Here is an 18,396-nt window from a genome sequence, read left to right on the forward strand (position 1 = left end):
TCAGCAGGACAGAGAGGCAGCTAATTAGAGAAAGACATTGGAGGTAACAGAGAATTGTCATAAATGTTGGTCCTGAAAATGCCAGCCCTGTCAGCACACAGAAGATGTGTCAGCTTTGCTATCTAGTCACACACATTCCTGTTCATACAGCAAAGTTGCAACAACTCTTGGTACAGACAGCAGAGCTGTTTTTCCCCAAGCTGAATGCTTTGGCACTTGAGGGGGGAGAAGAGCACATTTATGTAACAGCTCATACAGCCAGCATAGCACACCTTTAAATCAGTACCATACTTCACCATACAAATCCACAGCTGAGCTTTGCTCTACATTAGAGGAGTAACAAAGGTAAGAAAGACATCATTCTTTTTCATGAAAAACCCTCTAAATATAGTTTTTCTCATGACATACACTCTGACATCTGTATGCAAATACACCTAACATTCTCACACTTTTTTTACTACTGTTTACTTACTATAATAAAGATTTATTCTAGCCAGAAATAAATTCTCAGCAGTCATTTCTTCTTAATGTAATTTTTTCTATATATTTTTTTCCAGGTGGTCATTACTCGTGTGATGGCTGTGCTGTTATTCCTGCAATAGCATCATTTTGTTACAAAGCCCAGCAAAAAGCACCACAAATCTATTACCCTGAGCAGGAAAAGTTATTTTCTGGTCATAGTAAATAACTGACATGTAACATTACAGGTTGTCCCAGATGTACCATCAGAATACAGTGTCTAGGGCAAAGGAATTATCCCTGGTATTAGCAGGTTGCCAAGCAGAGCTGAGCTAACTGATGCAATTTGCTGAGGCTACACCAGGAGATATTTCTATTAGCAATTTCCATACCCTGAAGTCAGTATGAATAGTGATATGCAGAACAAGAACAGCAGCAAATCTCACTTTATAGGCTGAACACCGAATGGGAAGGCAAGAGAATTATTAGTAAATGCATTCATCTTTTTCAGGCAGTATACAGCACAGATGGCTGCAGTCATCAGGTTCAGCAAAGCCTCACCAACATGCTAGGGCCTGCAGGCAGGTCAGAAGGACTGATGCGTCATTCCTAGCAGTGCTGAGAAGAGTGGCAGGATGAGAAAATCTAACACAGGATTTCCATCAACAAGCCTTTCAGACACTGTCACTGTGGCAAACCTAACTGGTAGAAACTAACATTCACATTCCAAAATAGCCAGGATCTGCCACTGACTAAGTATGATCCATTTCACTTCCACTTTCTCACCTTTTTCTAGCAAAAGTGAACTACTGTTGATCTCAAATATAAGGCTTTTCTACACTCAACAAAAAAGTGCTACTTTCAGTGTAGTTTGCAGAGCTGTGTTTGGACTGTCTTATATGTCTACAGTATAATTTTTTCTTCAAATAAACAAGCATATCTATGTCAGTACAGCCCTACTTCTCCACCTCAAGTGTACGGACAGACCATCCAGAGGATTTATGGTTACATAACATACACACAGAAAAAACGTTTGCTAAAATACAATTATAAATGAAAAATTCCAGAAACTGTTAATGGATCAGTATCCCTGCCTTCTGCAATTGTCACAGAAATCTCATGAAAACTGAATTACTAAAAAACAAAGCCTTCATTGTGTAAGCAGCACATCGCTGTCTCACTGGCTCTGGTAACAAGGTCATTAATGAGGTTAGGGTAGTTACTACAGCAGATGGAGCACACGTGGGGCTGGCTGTATAAATCATATTTATCTTTCCTGCATTAAGGGCAAAAGGTTGGCTTTGGATGTGTGCGAGTGTGTACACATGAATGCGAGTTCTTCTTTAGCTGTGAATCTCTTGCTCGGGACAACCAGCGAACACCGGGAAACGGGCCTACGGCACGTGCCGCTGGAGTTCGGGCCAAAGGGGGGTTTGCTCCATACATTCCAGATTTACACCTCTGCAAGCAGAATGAGAGCCCCAGGTAGGCGACGAACACCGCTTCTGCCTCTCGGGAACGTGACCAGCAATGGTCTCCTGGGTTTAGAGGATAAAAATTGCCTACGGCCACACTGACCTGAGACCGTCGCTCCCGGCCCGCGGCGCCGGCGCTGCCCGGGGGACGAGGCGCTGCGAGCACCGCCTGCGGAGACGCAGGTCAGGTGACCCGCGCGGACCAATCACAGCGCCCCTGCCCATGGTGCTCAGCGGCTCCCTCGCGCGCCCCCTGCTGGCCGCCCCGGCTCCTGCCGCCGCCCCCCGGGCTGCTCGGCTGCTCCAAAGCTCCCGCGGTCACTGGGACTCTGGCCTCCGTCACCCTCATCTGCTCCGAGTCCAGTTTGCGATAGACAACAGTAACAGATGCAGCTGCAGAGTTCACGGAAGGAAAATAAACTCGGAAGAGTGTTCAATAGGACAACCTTCTCTAACACTCTAATGAAAGCAGCCTCCAAACTTGGGAACGTTCTAATTCCATTTAACTTAATGAAGACCTAGCACCACAGGAAAGTTCAGGGCATTTATATAACATAAAACAGTATATACAACATCCCTGCCCACCTTTGTACATAGATAGATTTCCAATACAGCTATTTTTCAGTGTGAAACACTCTTCAAATTCATTGAGTGTAAAACAACCAACCAAATCCATTCTACTTATTTTAACAATAATTTCAGCAAATATCCCAGCTTTGAAAATAAAAAGAAAAAAGTATCTGCAGCTTTGGAGTCAAATAGGTTTCATCTGTTTGGAACAGAAAAAATAATTTACAGATAGCTTCAGCATGACAGCACACAATGAATGGGAATTTCATTTTAAACAAGGAACTGTTACACAATGTTTTACAGATATTTTAGCTGCAAAAGCATATTCTATTAGAAAAAACAATAGTTGTGATGTCACCAAACCTTGTAAGTGGAAATAAAACACAAGACACATTGTGCAGGAAGTCTAAACATCTGTAACCACTTATGCTCACAGACAGAGTCATGCTAGAGTGGATGTGGTTAATTACCATTTGATATACTAGCCTGCAGCACACAGGAGAGATGGTGATGAAGGGTAAGACTTGCAGTCTGACCTGTGCCATTGTGTAAGTATAACTGACATTCTAGCTGGGTTCTTTCCTGCCTTACCCCAAAGCCACAGATACTAAATATCTCAACGCAGGTGCCTTGCCTATGACAAATAGTTACACTCAATAGCCAAATACATAAAATAGGAAAAATTGAGAACAAGCAGCTCCCCCAAAAATTGCCACTGTCCAAAAGCATAAGTAGAAATAAATCTCTTTTAGCAGCATAAAGAAACAAACTATTCCAGTCCCTACTTGTCTGGTCATTGAGAACATAGTTAGGCTGGCTAACTACTCTTCCTTAAATCATAATCTTTTTGTTGGAGTTCAGCTGAGAGGCCAGATTTCTAGGTCCTATGTTTTGCCTCTTAAAAGAGGAATGACTGAAGAGCTGCTTCAAGAACCACTTCTGAAATGCTGAAACACACTGAGGAAACCCAGGACATTTGTCATAAGGCTGTGGAATATGAGGGGTAGCTGACACAAGCACACACTGCCCCCTTGTGCTTCTGCTCCAAAAATATTTCTCTATTAATTTTGTAGGTCATCTTCAACTGAAGAACGTCCTTTCTTTCAGGACACTTAGAACAGTGCAAAAATGACAGTCCCACATATGCAAAACCAGTAAGAGTCCATGAGGTAACCAGGCTCATCGCCGCCTGAACGCCCGTGATATCCTCCAAGCATTGGGCTCCTCATAGCGGTTGTACAGGGGTTCCAGCCGCTGCTGCTTCTTCTGTTTGCTCAGCTTGGTTGGATCAGAAACCTTGAAGAAAGCTGGTGCAAATTCCACCAGCCAGCGAGGATCAATAGTTGTCACTTCACGCATATATTCCTTGGTGGTCAACACCAGTTCATGGTACACCACCCTGTGAAAAGAGAGAGCAGTGTTGCAAACTAGTCTTTCTAAACAAAGAGACTCAGAAAGGGCTGCAGTATCTCAGCTTGCCCCTTTATCTCCATTTCACACTTCTTCAGCATAAGGCTCCTTATAAGCTCCAATGCAGGCTCCAAAAGAACAACCCTTTTCCTCTCCTACGTCACAACTACCCCTCAGCACAGAACTACTTAATTCCGTTTAAAACAATTATCTCTCTCCTCCCACTTCTTCCCTCTCCCTCTTCCCCCGTCCCAACACTCAGTGTTTTAAACTCACTTCCACAATACAGAGGCACAGAACTGCAGGCTTCAGGCTTGGCCTTGGCTCCCAAGTCCCATCTCTGCAAAGACTCTAATCTTAGCAGTGGAAAGAGCCAAAAGCAAACTTGAAACTTCTCTCACTGCTGAGAAATCAGCAGCCTACTCCACAACCAGCACACACCACAACATTTCAGTTACAAGGCCTGAAGGGAAATAGAAAATTACTCGATATTGCCTTCCTTACCATTCTGGCTGCCTGTTGAAGAGAGCACTGGATGGGTGGATATAGACCACTTGTTGATCAATGAGTGTCCGATAACCTTCCTGGGGATCCTTCTTTGCTGCATTTCGGAAGAAGCCACTACAAATGGCTTTCTGGACTCGAACTGTTGCCTTACCACAGGATACCACATCCAGCTTGTGCCTGCCAGACAAGAGTTAGAAAAAAAGTCAAGAGTTCTCCAGATTTGGGTGCAGCTACCAAAATCAGATTAGCAAATTTTGTTTAGCTACTACAGTGTAAGAACACTAAGAAAACAAAGTCACTACCATGTCCCTTCTCGACATGCTCACCTGTCCATAATGCCCAACATCTGCTTGCGGATGTCCTGGGCCCTGCGTAAGGATCGAGCCTGAATAAAATTTTCATAGCACCAGGGATTTGAAAATTTATTGTTCTTCCAGGAATTGTACACAGCCAGGAGAGTGAGGTGGTCACCTTCTGTCTGATGGAACTTAGCTTTCTTTTGATCAGCAAGTGCTTGTTTATCCTAATATACAAAATATGTATCAGTCAGGTATGTACATCAGAGACAAGCCTTTTGCAACATGAAGAAGGACAAAGGCTCCTTGTCACTCATACCATGACTATTTAAGACTGAAAAGACAACACAAAATTTTGAGTGGTGAGTGACTAAAGACCAAGTGATGAGAGGTCACTGGAACTGCTCTCACTAAGCCAAAATTAGGTGTATGAAAGGAAAAGTACATCAGAAATGGAACGTATAAGCACAGACTAATCAAGTTACACGTTTCTTTTGGCAAATATGCTCACTCTCTAACACCTGAGGCAGGCACACAAAAAACTCCCAAACCATAACACTGCTGATTCTTGGCTGCATTCCTTACCTTTGGCCTGTAGAACACGTTCTGTACAGACAGCATAGAGACAATTGTCAACATTTCCTCACTGCATCCCAGATGTACAGACATGATCAACATCTTACACAACATAGGCTCCAAGGGGAATTCTGCCATCTGCAAGAAATCTGTTTCAGGGCACTCTGCAACATCTTGTTAAAACCTACAGTTCTCTCAGTATAAAAGACAGCAATGCACTTTCTTCCATGCTTCCTTTCCAAAGCAAGTGTGCTTCACCCAGATCAACTTTACTCAACATGAAACAAATTATTTGTCTCTATTCACCATCACAAGAATATCCCAATGCTTACAGGAAATGTTTAGATATAAATAGAAGTAACCTTACAGCTAGGGAAAAAGAATAGTTGCTCCTTAAAAAGAAGATACATAACTACAATAAGTAAAAAGCTACCAATAAAGCACAAGAGAATAATAAGAGAAGTAAACCAACAATGTCAGGAAAGTCCTTATACAACTACTCTCACATCACCCTCTAAATATTCACAACCCAGCCAGTGCTAAGAAGGATTCTATTTTGCCTACCCTGCGCCCAAGTCGAGTGAGCAGCCCCTCATCATCCAGAGCTCCCAAGGTGTACAGCTGCTCCATAGCAGTTATGAGAGTTTCCATTGGGGGAGCATCCATAAAGTCAAAGGAGAGCAAATCGTTGATGCCCATAGCCTGAACAAAGGTAGTGAAGAAAACCCAAGTTAAAACACTGAGAAGGAAGACACAGAACTCCAGACAGATATATACCATCAAACAATGAGGCACCTTGAGAACTTTAAGCAACCCTAGCCTCCTGTCCTTACCCTGACTGCAGCTGCCGTCATGAATACCTGTGTACTTCTACACCCGAGACAATTCGCAGTGGCCCGTGGCCACGGTCTGTGGCAGTCCTCTGGTCTGCTGCCCAGCTATTATTCCATACGTCTCTCAAGCAAGATGATTCAATCAAGGAGATACAGAGGCTAAATGCTGGTTTTGAGGACTTCCTGCCTTGTAAACCAGCGAGGCATAGCAGGTCCAATGGACACTAGATGTGCCTCCACTTGCTCCCGGAAAGGGGAGAGGCAGCAACTTCTGCAGCTGCTGTGAACTGCATTAGATACAGTTTGCAGACTCCCACCAGGATGGCCCACACTTAGATGATGCCTATGTTTAGAGGTCAAAAACCACTCTAAAGCAGTATGTCTTATCTGTTAACAGCATACCTGCACCTTACATAGGAAATGTGTATTGTCCTTAAGATCCTATTTCTCAAACCTCCTGCAACTAACTCAGCTGTTCTGTGCAGCTGAGATTTGTATTTTAGGTGGACATTCAACACTATAAGCCTCAATAGAAAAACACTTGAGGAAGCTCAGTGCCCAAGAACTGCATTTGATGCAGTCTCCAAAATAGCTCTGTTCACTAGAAGGATCTGAAATGACATCAATCCTTCATGAGGCTCATAAAGACACAGACTCATTTATTGAAATGCTTATGATCATGTTGGCTTGCTACACAGTGGTGAAATACTCACTTTCAGGGAAAGTACTGTACTGGCCAAATTTGTTCTCTGGATTTCAGGCACATTGGTGGTCAGCATTTCATCTCGATAAGCACGCTCTGTGTATAACCTATAGCATTTTCCTGGTCCTGTTCTCCCAGCCCTTCCTGCTCGCTGCTTTGCTTGAGCCTAAAGGTAAGGAGGCATCTCAATGAAGAGGTGCAAACAGGCACAGGTGAAAAGAAATTTAAATATTACTAATAATTCACAGTTTTACTTATATTAATAGCAAGATGCTTCAAATACAACCCAGGAAAGCAAGTATTTTTCAGCCACAGGCTGAAGGAGTCTCAGGCAGCTACCAAAAATATGGTTTTATCATTGCCTCACTTTGCTTCCACATGTTTGGATGCCACATCATCAAAATACACATTGCCAGCACTAAAAAAAACCAAGTCAAACACAAAATGCCTACCTGAGAAATTGGTGTAACAACCAGCTGGTCAATTCCAGTCTTGGAGTTATAAACTTTCTGCTTCACAAAGCCAGGATCAACTACATAATATATTCCATCAATAGTCAAAGATGTCTCAGCAATGTTAGTGGCAATGACAACCTGCAAAAACCAGCTTGATTCAGTACCAGTTCTGTCTCTCGTTGCCAAGCCAACCACGCTGTTCAACTTCAAAACCCCATCTTATATAGTATGAGCAGTTTATTATAAATGTAACTACTACAATCTAGGATTGAAAGGAAACATGGTCACAGAGGAATAGAAAGAATTGTTATCTACAAAGATGGAATCTACTTTTATTTAGGTTTGGGTTATGGGAAAAGAGCATGATAAAATCCCTAATTAAAAGCCAGTGGAAGATCACTGTAAGTTTGTAAGCAGAGTGCACAGACTTCAGGGGGAATTTTTGCCTGTCACTCAAACACAGTCCATATTTAAAGAGGAATCTCCCAGAGAATATAACTCTAGATATTCATTAGCTATTTGGTAGGATATTTACATCCATCCAACAGGAACAGTGCTTAGATTTCGCTAAAGTTAATATACTTTAAAGGCAGCATTAAAAAAAAACGAAGAAAATCCCACACAGAGGTTTACTACACCAAATACTTTTATATGCATTTTCAAAGGCTTAGACAACATGTGTAGACATGTACACAACTAAAACCATGCCCAAAGCTACACATAAGCCACTTTTTTTTCCAAAACCACATAATTTTGTCCGAAGTCGTAACTAACAGAAGTGATAAAAAAAAAAAAGGAAGATATGATTAGCAGTGTAATACACTCCATTACTAAAATGTGTCAGCAGAAGATGAAGCTATACTTAGCTGAAATTACCTTTCTACTTCCTGGTGGGGCTGGGTCAAAGATCCTAGTTTGCATTTCACTGGGTAAGGCAGAATATACTGGTAGAATAATTAACTCTGGAACATCAGGTCCTAGAGATTTCATCCTCTCGTAGAGGATTTCACAGGCAGTGTCAATCTCTTCCTGACCAGTTAGAAACACCAAAATGTCACCTGCACGGAAAGTATATTAAAACATCCACAGAATCAGTTCTGCTCAGTAAAACTCCTCCATTATCACATTTCCATCCCTCATTTTTTTCCATTTAAAGGAGAGGATCCCCAACTTCTGCTAGCCTCTTGGCAGCAAGTCTTCACCAGAAGCAACATACTTCAGTCTTTCACCCAAGTTTTTCAGCATTTTATTTACTGTATTTGCAAACAATAGAGAAGAGTGCTGAAAGCATTTTGCTCATGTTACTAACAAGTGATCCATGATTCATAGAGAGGCTTTACTCATAGGTACTAGAGTCCTTGAATCACCAACTATCCTATGCCATTCTCCACTCACCTGGTGGTTCTGTTAAGTGGATCTGCATTACTGTTATCAGACTGGCATCCAAATAATCTGTCTCTGGCTCTTTTGTGTACAGAATTTCTACTGGGTATGTTCTTCCAGGAATTGTGAAGATTGGTGCTTCATAGAAATACTGAGAGAATTTCACAGCATCCAGAGTTGCTGACGTAACTATCAACTTCATATCCTGCCGTTTCTGCACGGTCTATAACAGAACAAAGTTCTCAAGTCTTTTATTGCCTTTGGGACTACTAACATATGGCACTTAAATCAGAAAAATACGACCGGTACTATCAGGCACTTTCATGCCTGAGTAGAGGGGCAGCTCATTCCAGTATCCAGAATTTTAAACAGATGACTACTTGGGTCACATATGAAACCTGTCTTAGCAGCATCTATCACAGAAAGCCTTTGTCAAAGAAGGAAGAGCAAAAGAAGAACACTCCTCCTCTGCCCACCCATCATCATGAGCATCCTGAACGTCCATTCTCATTGTTTCTGCTGAATTTTGCTTGCTTCATATTCACACAGAGGCTCATCTTATGAAGATTTGAACCATAAACCCTTAGGAGCATTTGCTTTGCTTCAGAAGAGACTTTTTGAGCACATGAATGAATTTGACCCATGTGACCTTGCCTCACTCTGTGTGCTCCTACCTACAAGTAGCATACAGAGAACGCTGAGGCAATAAAAATCAGATGCTACATTACCTTCTTCAGGAGTCCAAAGAGCACATCTGTATGTATGGTTCTCTCATGGGCTTCATCCAACATGATAATGGCATACTGAGTCAGATCAGGATCTATCAAGCACTCCCTCAGTAACATACCATCTGTCATGTATTTGATAACAGTTTCAGGGCTAGTGCAGTCCTCAAATCGAATGGTGTAGCCAACCTAGAAGAGTTGCACAGAAATTGAAGCTACAGAATTATCAGCACCATTAATTTTCATTTTGATTATTCTGCAAGCTTATTTTATAGTCTACATGGAAACAGACACGTGGACACACAAGCAAACTAGCTCCAGTACTGATTTTTCCTGCTTTTCTTCACGCTTATTTTGGCACATCTTTCAGCACAGAAATTCACCTCTTGTCCCAAGCAGCAACCAAATTCTTCTGACACCCTCTTTGCAACAGACATTGCAGCCACCCTGCGAGGCTGGGTACACCCAATTTTTCCTCTTGATGTGTACCCTGCCTCGGCCAGGTACTGGGTAATCTGTGTTGTCTTCCCAGATCCCGTCTCTCCAATAACAATCAGAATCTGATTGTCATGCACAGCCTAGAAAAGGTGAGAATAGATACACTTGTCAAAATTTAAAAACAAGACGAAAACCAAGCAAGCAAGAAAATCAGCATATCTAGGATTAGACTGAGCATCTACTTCTCTTGCTCCAGCTGACCCAGACCAGAAATCACACAAATGTTCTTAACGATCGTCAGCAAACTGCTTAACTGTTTAGCTGACTCATCCCCTGCCAACATGACCCTAGTCTCAGTTTTGACTTACATCAGTAAGTATCTAGGGCTTTGTTAAAATATACAAATATATATAATATTTTAAAATAATTATTCTGAACTACAGTCTGCACTTAAAATTATCAACTAGCTATTCATCTGTCAACAAGCTATTTTATTTCAAGTTGTTGCATGCTCAAACAAGAATGTAATTTTAGAAGCCTTACTTGTATCAGCTGCTCCTTCAGTCTGAAGATTGGCAGACTCTCTCTTTGTTCAATTATGGAAAGCTGAGTCTTCTTACCGTAAGAAGCTTTGTTGCCACCAAATGCATGTTTCTTCCACTCTGGGATATCATTGGGCATCATCCCAATACCTCGCATGTTTGCAGCTATTTGTCTTCCATCCACTAGAAATAAATAATTTCACCACTATATTTAGATTCACAAAGCACAGACCCTGAGGATCTTTGCTCCATCTGTTCCACCATCCACCTATACTCATGTGCTGAAGTCTTTATTAAGTTCCTAGATGTATACTAGACATATACTCCCATTATTACATCAATTCTCACGTAAAAATTGCTTAACCATCCATTGCACCTCTTAGTAACACACCCTTGATGCAGCATGTTCTTGTACCTTTCCCTTGACGTTCTTATTTCCACTTCAGTGACAAAGTGTTTCTTCTTTGCCTTGCAAGACAACATCAAGATATTTCTCCTGGGTTGCTCCACTATCTCAAAAAAGGCACAATTCACGTGTTCTGACCTACCATCAGGGAGAGGATCCACCCAGTGTGTGTTGAGTCCCATGGGAATAGAATCCATCTCTGCTTCTCTCTGGGCTTGTTTAAGTTCTCGTCGTTCTTTAGCTAAAGCACTCTGCATCATTGCAGCCTGTGACAAGGAACCATCTGGATTCTGGAAAGCACAAACAAAAGTTAAGATTTCAACCTCCAATCCTTCAACTACCTCTGTCTCCACTGTCCTTTAGAATCTGCTTCTGAAAATGCTTTAAAATATATTAACTTTTCATCCATTTGAGTTCCAGGACATTTCCATTAGCTCAGCCTCATGAACTTCCACGGTCATGACTAATGGCACATCTCTATACTAAACAGTCAGAAGGATTTTGACCACAACCAATGAAAATTAAGTATTTCTTTACCACCTTCAACTTTCAAAAGGTAAGAAAAAGCAAAACAGGAAGTCTGTTCTAACACACATTAAATGCGTGTTGCTGCAAACTAATGTACATTTCTGTTCTATTACTCCACTGTCATCAGTTAAGTAAGAAACCAGCTTTATAAGTAAAGGAAGGATCTTCAGTTCAGTGGTAATGTTTTTCAGGGTTCACAGGAATGTTCAGGTTGTCAAATTCCCAAATATTTAATTAAATCAAGTATATCAGTTGCAGTCTCAGAACATCTTACCTTTACTATTTTGATGGGACTCATATCCATGCTCTGTTTAGTATGACCTCGAAGGAATGGTGGCTCTTCTTCAACTAACTCAATCTCAAGGTCCTCATCTAAAATCGACAAGGGACCGTTTTTAGAGAAAAGTTTATAATGTTATTTCAGGTACATAGAAGTACTTCCTCAAATGGTACTTCCCATGTATTCTTGATTATGATGTAATTACAGTTTTAAAAGTGAAAACTACAAGTTAATGCACAGAATGCACAGACAAGTCACTTCCAAACGTCAATAAGTTTAGAGCAATTCTAGTTCCAAATGTTTAAGGTGGCCACAAACTGTGAGATGCTTCACATTCACTTGTATAATCATTTCTTTTTGAATCAAAACATGTCCAGAAACACAAGAAATTTAGAACAATAAGACTACTTGAAAATACTACCTTCCTCATCATCAACTTTAGGAAGAATTCCAGTCTCCTCATCAAAGTCAGGGAACTCCTCCTTGGAAAGTACATTAGCTGCAATCATCTGCAAACAGAATGAAGACAACAAGAATTTGACCCATAAACAAACACAACTGTGAGATCTCCATTCTAATACTATTGCCAGACTTGTAAAACAGGAAAGCAGGAATGAGACTACTTGAAAATACTACCTTCCTCATCATCAACTTTAGGAAGAATTCCAGTCTCCTCATCAAAGTCAGGGAACTCCTCCTTGGAAAGTACATTAGCTGCAATCATCTGCAAACAGAATGAAGACAACAAGAATTTGACCCATAAACAAACACAACTGTGAGATCTCCATTCTAATACTATTGCCAGACTTGTAAAACAGGAACGGAGGAATGCTGAGATTTCAGGACAAAGGAATGGTTCTACGTTCTGAAAGACATGTCCCCAAATGTCTGAGTAAAAAGCCCTTTTATTATTCTCAATATCATCATAGTGAGACAGCTGCCTTAGGCATGGCAGGATGGTACTATTAGCACCCATGTGTCATTGGGTAAAGATGACGATCCCCCCATCAGTGGGACTGGTTACCTAGTCCAACCTCCAGCTCAAAGCAGGGCTAACTAAGCTGTAAGTCCCAAACTGGAAGAAGGCAGCAATTTTGAGGCAAGGAACAGGTTACACAAACAAACAATCATGGAGCTGTATTTTAGTTCACGAAACTCCCTAGCAATTTTACCAATACCCTCTTCACAGAATACAAAACACACCTGTTTTATTTCCCATTTCTCTGGGTCTGAAATGCGGGTGAGGCGTTTCCGCTCGAGGCTGTCATCCTCCACCTCTGGGGCATTCACCAGGGACAAGTGACTGGGTCTGTCTGGGTTTCTCATAGAGGTTTCTTCATTGGTTTCTCCAACCAGGTTTCTCCTCCGGTTTGGGTTCAAGTCTTCCCCAGTGTCTTGATCAACATCCTACATGGAATTGATTAATCAATCAGCTCTACCAGTATTGCACTTCTCCTTATCTATTAGCATTGGTGCTTCCTCTAACACAAGAGAATGAGCAGAGCACATTTCTCAGACAAGACTACTGCCAACAGTCCGTACACAGAAAATACTACTTTCCATGTTGTCGTTTTTCCAGCTGCTATTGTGAGGTAACTACAGCCCAAAGCCTGGAACACTCTGCTCTGCTTTGGCAATGGTAGTGATTTAATTTAAAACTAAATGCTTTTCTCAGACCAAAAAGGGGAGACAAACATAGCAAAAGCTTGAAGTCTGCCTTGTCACTTAGATAACACATCAACTAAAAAATTTGCTAGGAACATTACATTAAAAACAAGAATCTGCAGAAAATGAGCAAAAAGTAATAGGCCACTCAAACACAGAACAGTAACTCGGTTTTTTAACCCCTACTTGAAGGGTTACGTATTAGTTTTCAAGAAGAAGAGCAAAAGGAAGCATAATCTTTAAAAATGTTAGCACCACAAACACTATTATAATCACAAAGGAAAGTCTTCCACACCTTCATGCTCAGGCTGGTTTTTGATCCAGTAAAGGACAGCACTTTGACTTTTACTCTTTGTCCTTTGCTTACAACATCAGCTACATTGGCAACCCGTCCTTCTCTTCGAAGTTCCGAGATGTGCACCAAGCCCTCCCAACGCTTTCTGGAGGTGAAACAAAGGGGCATGAGATGTTGTGCACTGTTATTCTGACAGTCCTTCAAATCATCCAGTCCTGATCAAAGTATTTTGTTGTCAACTGATTATATTAATAAACTACGTTTTACAAGGAGAACATTCTCTGTTTCCTTTATTTTTCTGAAACAGACCTTCATTTTGGCATCAAAACCCATCATACGTTACTGTAGCTTCAAAACCTCTTTAAGATACCAGCAGAAAAGAGAACTCAGACGGAGCAGTATCAGGCTTATTGTTAACATCAGAAGGTACCTTAGTCCTTCCAGCTGCACAAAGCATCCAAACTGCATGATACTTGTGACTTTGCCGTTGTAAATGTCTCCAATGGAAGGCTCCTCAGGTGGTGGACGATCTATATGCTTGTCTCTCCATCTCTCATTGCTCTTCTCGATGTACTTCTCTCGATCCTTCCGGTCCCTACTAGGACTTCTGCTCCTAGACCGGTACCTGGATTTCCCCCTGTTCTTATCCTGAGTTCTGGAACCAGACCTAGAGCGAGATCTGTGCCTTCGTTTCCTGTCCCTGCTGCGACTTCGGCTCTTTCTCTTTTTCTTTGCCCTAACAAACAAACAAAGATACATTACATATTTGCAGTGAAATTCCACATCAGAACAGAGTGAGCAGACAACACCAACTGCCCATACCCACCCCACAAAAGACATACTGGTAACCTACCGGTGGTCACTGCTCCTCTGCCTGCCTTGCCTGTCTGCACTGGGCATCAGAGCTTCCAGCTCTTTAAGTGCATCAGCTGCCACCTTCACATCATCTTCATCCAGCATAGTCTGCAAAAGAATCCTTCTGTGAGAAGGCTAATGAAAAGTCCTTCACAGAGAATTAATCTACAGAAAGGATAACAATCACATGCATATCTATGTAGAAAGAACACAAGATAAAAAATTATCAGACACAATATGTGATATAGGGGGGAAAAGTAATGAAGTTATGTCGCTATTCTGCCACAACATTGAAACAATTCTGGTTTTATACAAAAGAAAGATCCATCACAACACCTCAAATTATTACAGAAATACAAAATGGAAGTCCCTTGTAGCATCTGAACATCCAAAGTTTTTGCCTAGTTCATAACCCATTATTACTTTCAACACTATGTGAGAAAGGCCAGGTTACAAGCTGCCTCATCTCACAGGTACCCTGCAAACCAGTTTCAACATGGCAACTGCTGCAACAGCTGCTTGTGATAACCATATGCAGTAACAGCAGGCCTCTGCCTTTTCTGTATTTCATTTCTCATAGTTCACCTTTATCTATGCATTAGCAGGAGACATTCATTAACATGAAAAAAACTTGAAACTAATAGAAATGGAAAAAAGAAACTAAACCCACATTTTTTAAAAAAAAACATTACGGCCTTACCCTAACGTTGGGATTGTCTGGCCTGCAAAGGGCTGGAAACAATTCCTTCAACTTTTCCTTCTCTGATTTGGGTTTGACAGTTGTCTCTGATTTTGAGATTTAGAACAAAAAGCAAATTAAAAGGCCCTTAAAAGTTTAGAAGAGGAAGAATAATTCACTTTTGACTTTTCTGCAATTCAACATAGAGTTTAACTTTAATCTGAATGCAAAGACTGATACAGATTTTCAAGATTCAATTCAAAGACTACAATGTTACTTTCCCACAAATAAAATTCTAATTATTAGTGAATCTGTGAAATACATGAATACTCTAAATAATGCACTCCTTATGTTTTTACTGCCTAAAGAGCTTTGCCAATCCACTACAAACAAAAGAGATCAACTCCCGCCGCACTGCTAAGATACAAAGTCTTGTCTTACAAGACCAAAACTGTAATTACACCAATCTCACCAAACGTGGCCAAAAAATTCAGAAAACTGAGTTTTGATTTTCTTTTTCCACTGGACTGGTCCAAGGTCACACGTACCTTTGCTCGTGGATGGTTTTGGTGGAGGCCGCATTGTCTGTATGAGGCGTAGCAAATTGCTAATAAGGGAGTCCTGAAAAATGTAATAAAATACTTGAATCTAAGAAATTACTCCAACACTTTTCATTATTGCAGAGCACAAGTGAGCGGGATAAAAAAAAAAAAGCTCAATTCTGAAGCTGCATGTTCATTTTTAGAAACCATCACTGGACTTCATGTATATCCGATAAAGATACAATAAGTTGAATCAGAACATAATTATGATCATACAATTTGGGTGATTTTACTACTTGTAGTTTTTAATCACCTACATAATCCAATCCAATTACTCCTGAGGAGCTGGTACACACATCATCTAAGTGTCATAAAGACTTATAACAACACACAAAAAGCTCTATAAAATATACCAAGATAAGAACGCCATGTAAACAAAGTTCAGATCTCACTTACAGTGAACTCAGCACCATTCTTCTGAAGAACTGCTTTAAATGTGTCAAATGTAGTATTTTTCTCAGCAAGACTTATCACAAATTCGGCTGCGAAAAAAATGCATAAAGTAAATTAAGAACAAATAATTTTTTAAAAGTACAAATACTTCACATTTGGATAAAAAACGTTTTCCCGGCAACTCACTGACCAGCAAGGTCCACCTGCCTACGGAAGAGCTGCACAGGCAGCGGCTTCCCTTCCGACTCCTTTCGAGGGAGTCCAAACCGAAGCGTTTTCTCACACTCACACCGAGGGTTTTTTTAAGAAAAAAACATGTGTTTTTTCTGAATTCGAAAAGTCTACGCAAAACACATCCTGGCCGACAGACACGGCCACATCAGCCCTTCCCGCTGATGCCGCCAGACCCGAAGGCGGCGGACACCGGCTGCCGCGGCCCGCGGGCGCCTGCCCAGCCACCGCTCGCTCACCCAGGTCCTTGTCGTTGATGCCCAGGTGGTTGTCCAGCTCGGTGCAGCCCTTGGAGACCAGCGACAGGTACTCGAGCTTGGCGAGCTCCTCCAGGGCCACCAGGTCCGCCATGATCCCTCCCGCGCACCGGACGCAACTTCCACATCCGGGGCACGACGGAAGCGGCGCGCGGTGCCGGGGGGCGGTGCCGGGGGCGGTGCCGGGGGGCGGCTCGTGGTTCGCGGCGGCGGCCCTGCCCGCTCAGGCCCCCTCAGGCGGCGGCCACCCCTGCAAGCCGGCCGGGATGCGAGGATGTGGGCAGACGAGGGGGCTGCAGCGGTGGCGGCCTTAGAGCTCGTACAGGGACTGAGCTGCTCCGCATCCGCGTGAGGCGAGCGCAGGGTCAGGCAGAGCTCTCCGAGCCAGCCCGGTACCTTCCTGGGGACGGCTGCGTCTCTTCTCCCGTAAAGGCTTCTGTCTCCCTTCATGCCTGATGATGAACGAGCTGCTGCGTCCTTGGAGCTGCACAGCGGCTGCAGCAAGGGCGAAGGGCCAAGTAACTCGCCTCGGGTTGCACAAGTGACAGCAGCAGATCAGTGGATCTGCAGGAACTCGGCAGGAAGGAGACTGAAGGCTGATCAGTTACCATTTCAGTGTGATCTCAGTGGATGACAGTGAGGAGCAACACTGCAACAGCTCTGTAAGAGGTGCTGGTTTCAGAAGTGTATTTTTAAGTGTTCAACTATTCTGACAGTTGGGTTCTATGATTCTGTGGGACAGATGCAGGAACATGCTGAACAGCTGAGTAAAAATTTATGTCCAGCAACTCCCAGGCTCCTATTTTACCCTCTGGAATGCATCAGGCAGCAGCTAAACTAGAACCTAAGGAATAACTAACCTCCATCGTTTGGGGGATACAGCTGCCAGCCCTGGAAGGAGACAACACTGCTGAGGCTGCTCCTCCTTGTAAAGTGTTGGGCAGTTTTGCAGCTTTAGATTACAAAAAACAAAACTAGCTTTTTCCTGATATTTGTGCAAATGAAGCTTTTCCAGTCAGAGATGAACTACATCCTGCTTGTTCAAGTTGAAAGCACTAAAAACCAAGGCATACAAGAAAACAGTAGAACAAACAGCATGTGCTGGTCACCACACACTGACTAGAAAGCAGAATATTTTTTTACTTCATGATACAAAACATGTTTTCTTATCACTGAAATGGATGCCATTAAGGGAAAGCTAGTGGATAAGCTTCAAAATTCTCACCTGCTGCACTGGACAGCTTAAAACAACAGTCACCCAAGAGCCACCCTCACAAGGTGTTTTGGCATGACATGCAGTAGTTTTTCCTAAGACTCAGAGATCACAACATCAGTCCTATTTCTTGTTCTTGTTGTGCAAGGTGATGCACGTGTGCACATTCTGGTGATGCAGACACAATCCAGTCCAAAAGCCTCAGTCCTCCTTTTTCCAAATTATGAAATATTTAAATTCAGGACAGGAGTGCATAATTATGCAAGGAGGAAGCAACTAGAGTGAATCTGACTAATAGGGCACTGCCTCCAAAGTAGCACTGAATCACAGTGAGGTCCACTCCAGCCAGCCAAGCAGAGACCCCATGCATGGTCACTGTTGAAGCGTCAGCCATGGTAAGGCACTGAAAAAGGCAAGCTGCAGTCTGAGGGCAATAGAGTCCACATTCAAAGGCAAGTATGTTACCATCTTTGAATGAGAGGTGGATATCTTCTCCAGGAACCACCAATCCTCCTGTTTAAAGCATAGATTGAGAAGAAGCCTTAGAACTTTGTCTCCTTACGACTTGCCTTTGCGGTGGAGAATAAGCTGCACCCAAAAGCTCTGCCAACCTGGCCCTG

General features: G+C 42.3%; 1 protein-coding gene across 1 annotated transcript; it reads right to left on the bottom strand.

Moving 5' to 3' along the window:
- Positions 1–3,683: 3,683 nt before the first annotated feature.
- On the bottom strand, positions 3,684–16,657 carry DHX8 (DEAH (Asp-Glu-Ala-His) box polypeptide 8). The gene is made up of 23 exons (XM_009994122.1): positions 16,546–16,657; positions 16,079–16,164; positions 15,629–15,701; positions 15,102–15,187; positions 14,400–14,509; positions 13,977–14,282; positions 13,547–13,691; positions 12,790–12,993; positions 12,223–12,310; positions 11,581–11,678; positions 10,921–11,068; positions 10,374–10,555; positions 9,776–9,970; positions 9,396–9,581; positions 8,680–8,890; positions 8,161–8,342; positions 7,282–7,422; positions 6,840–6,995; positions 5,858–5,995; positions 5,303–5,431; positions 4,748–4,944; positions 4,419–4,598; positions 3,684–3,903 (listed from the first exon to the last, which is right to left on the bottom strand). Exons 1-23 carry the CDS (start codon positions 16,655–16,657, stop codon positions 3,684–3,686), a joined length of 3,573 nt encoding a protein of 1,190 aa, XP_009992424.1.
- Between the last annotated feature and the right edge of the window lie 1,739 nt (positions 16,658–18,396).

This window comes from Chaetura pelagica, unplaced genomic scaffold (assembly GCF_000747805.2).
Source record: "Chaetura pelagica isolate M959 unplaced genomic scaffold, ChaPel_1.0 scaffold963, whole genome shotgun sequence".
Classification (NCBI taxonomy): domain Eukaryota; kingdom Metazoa; phylum Chordata; class Aves; order Apodiformes; family Apodidae; genus Chaetura; species Chaetura pelagica.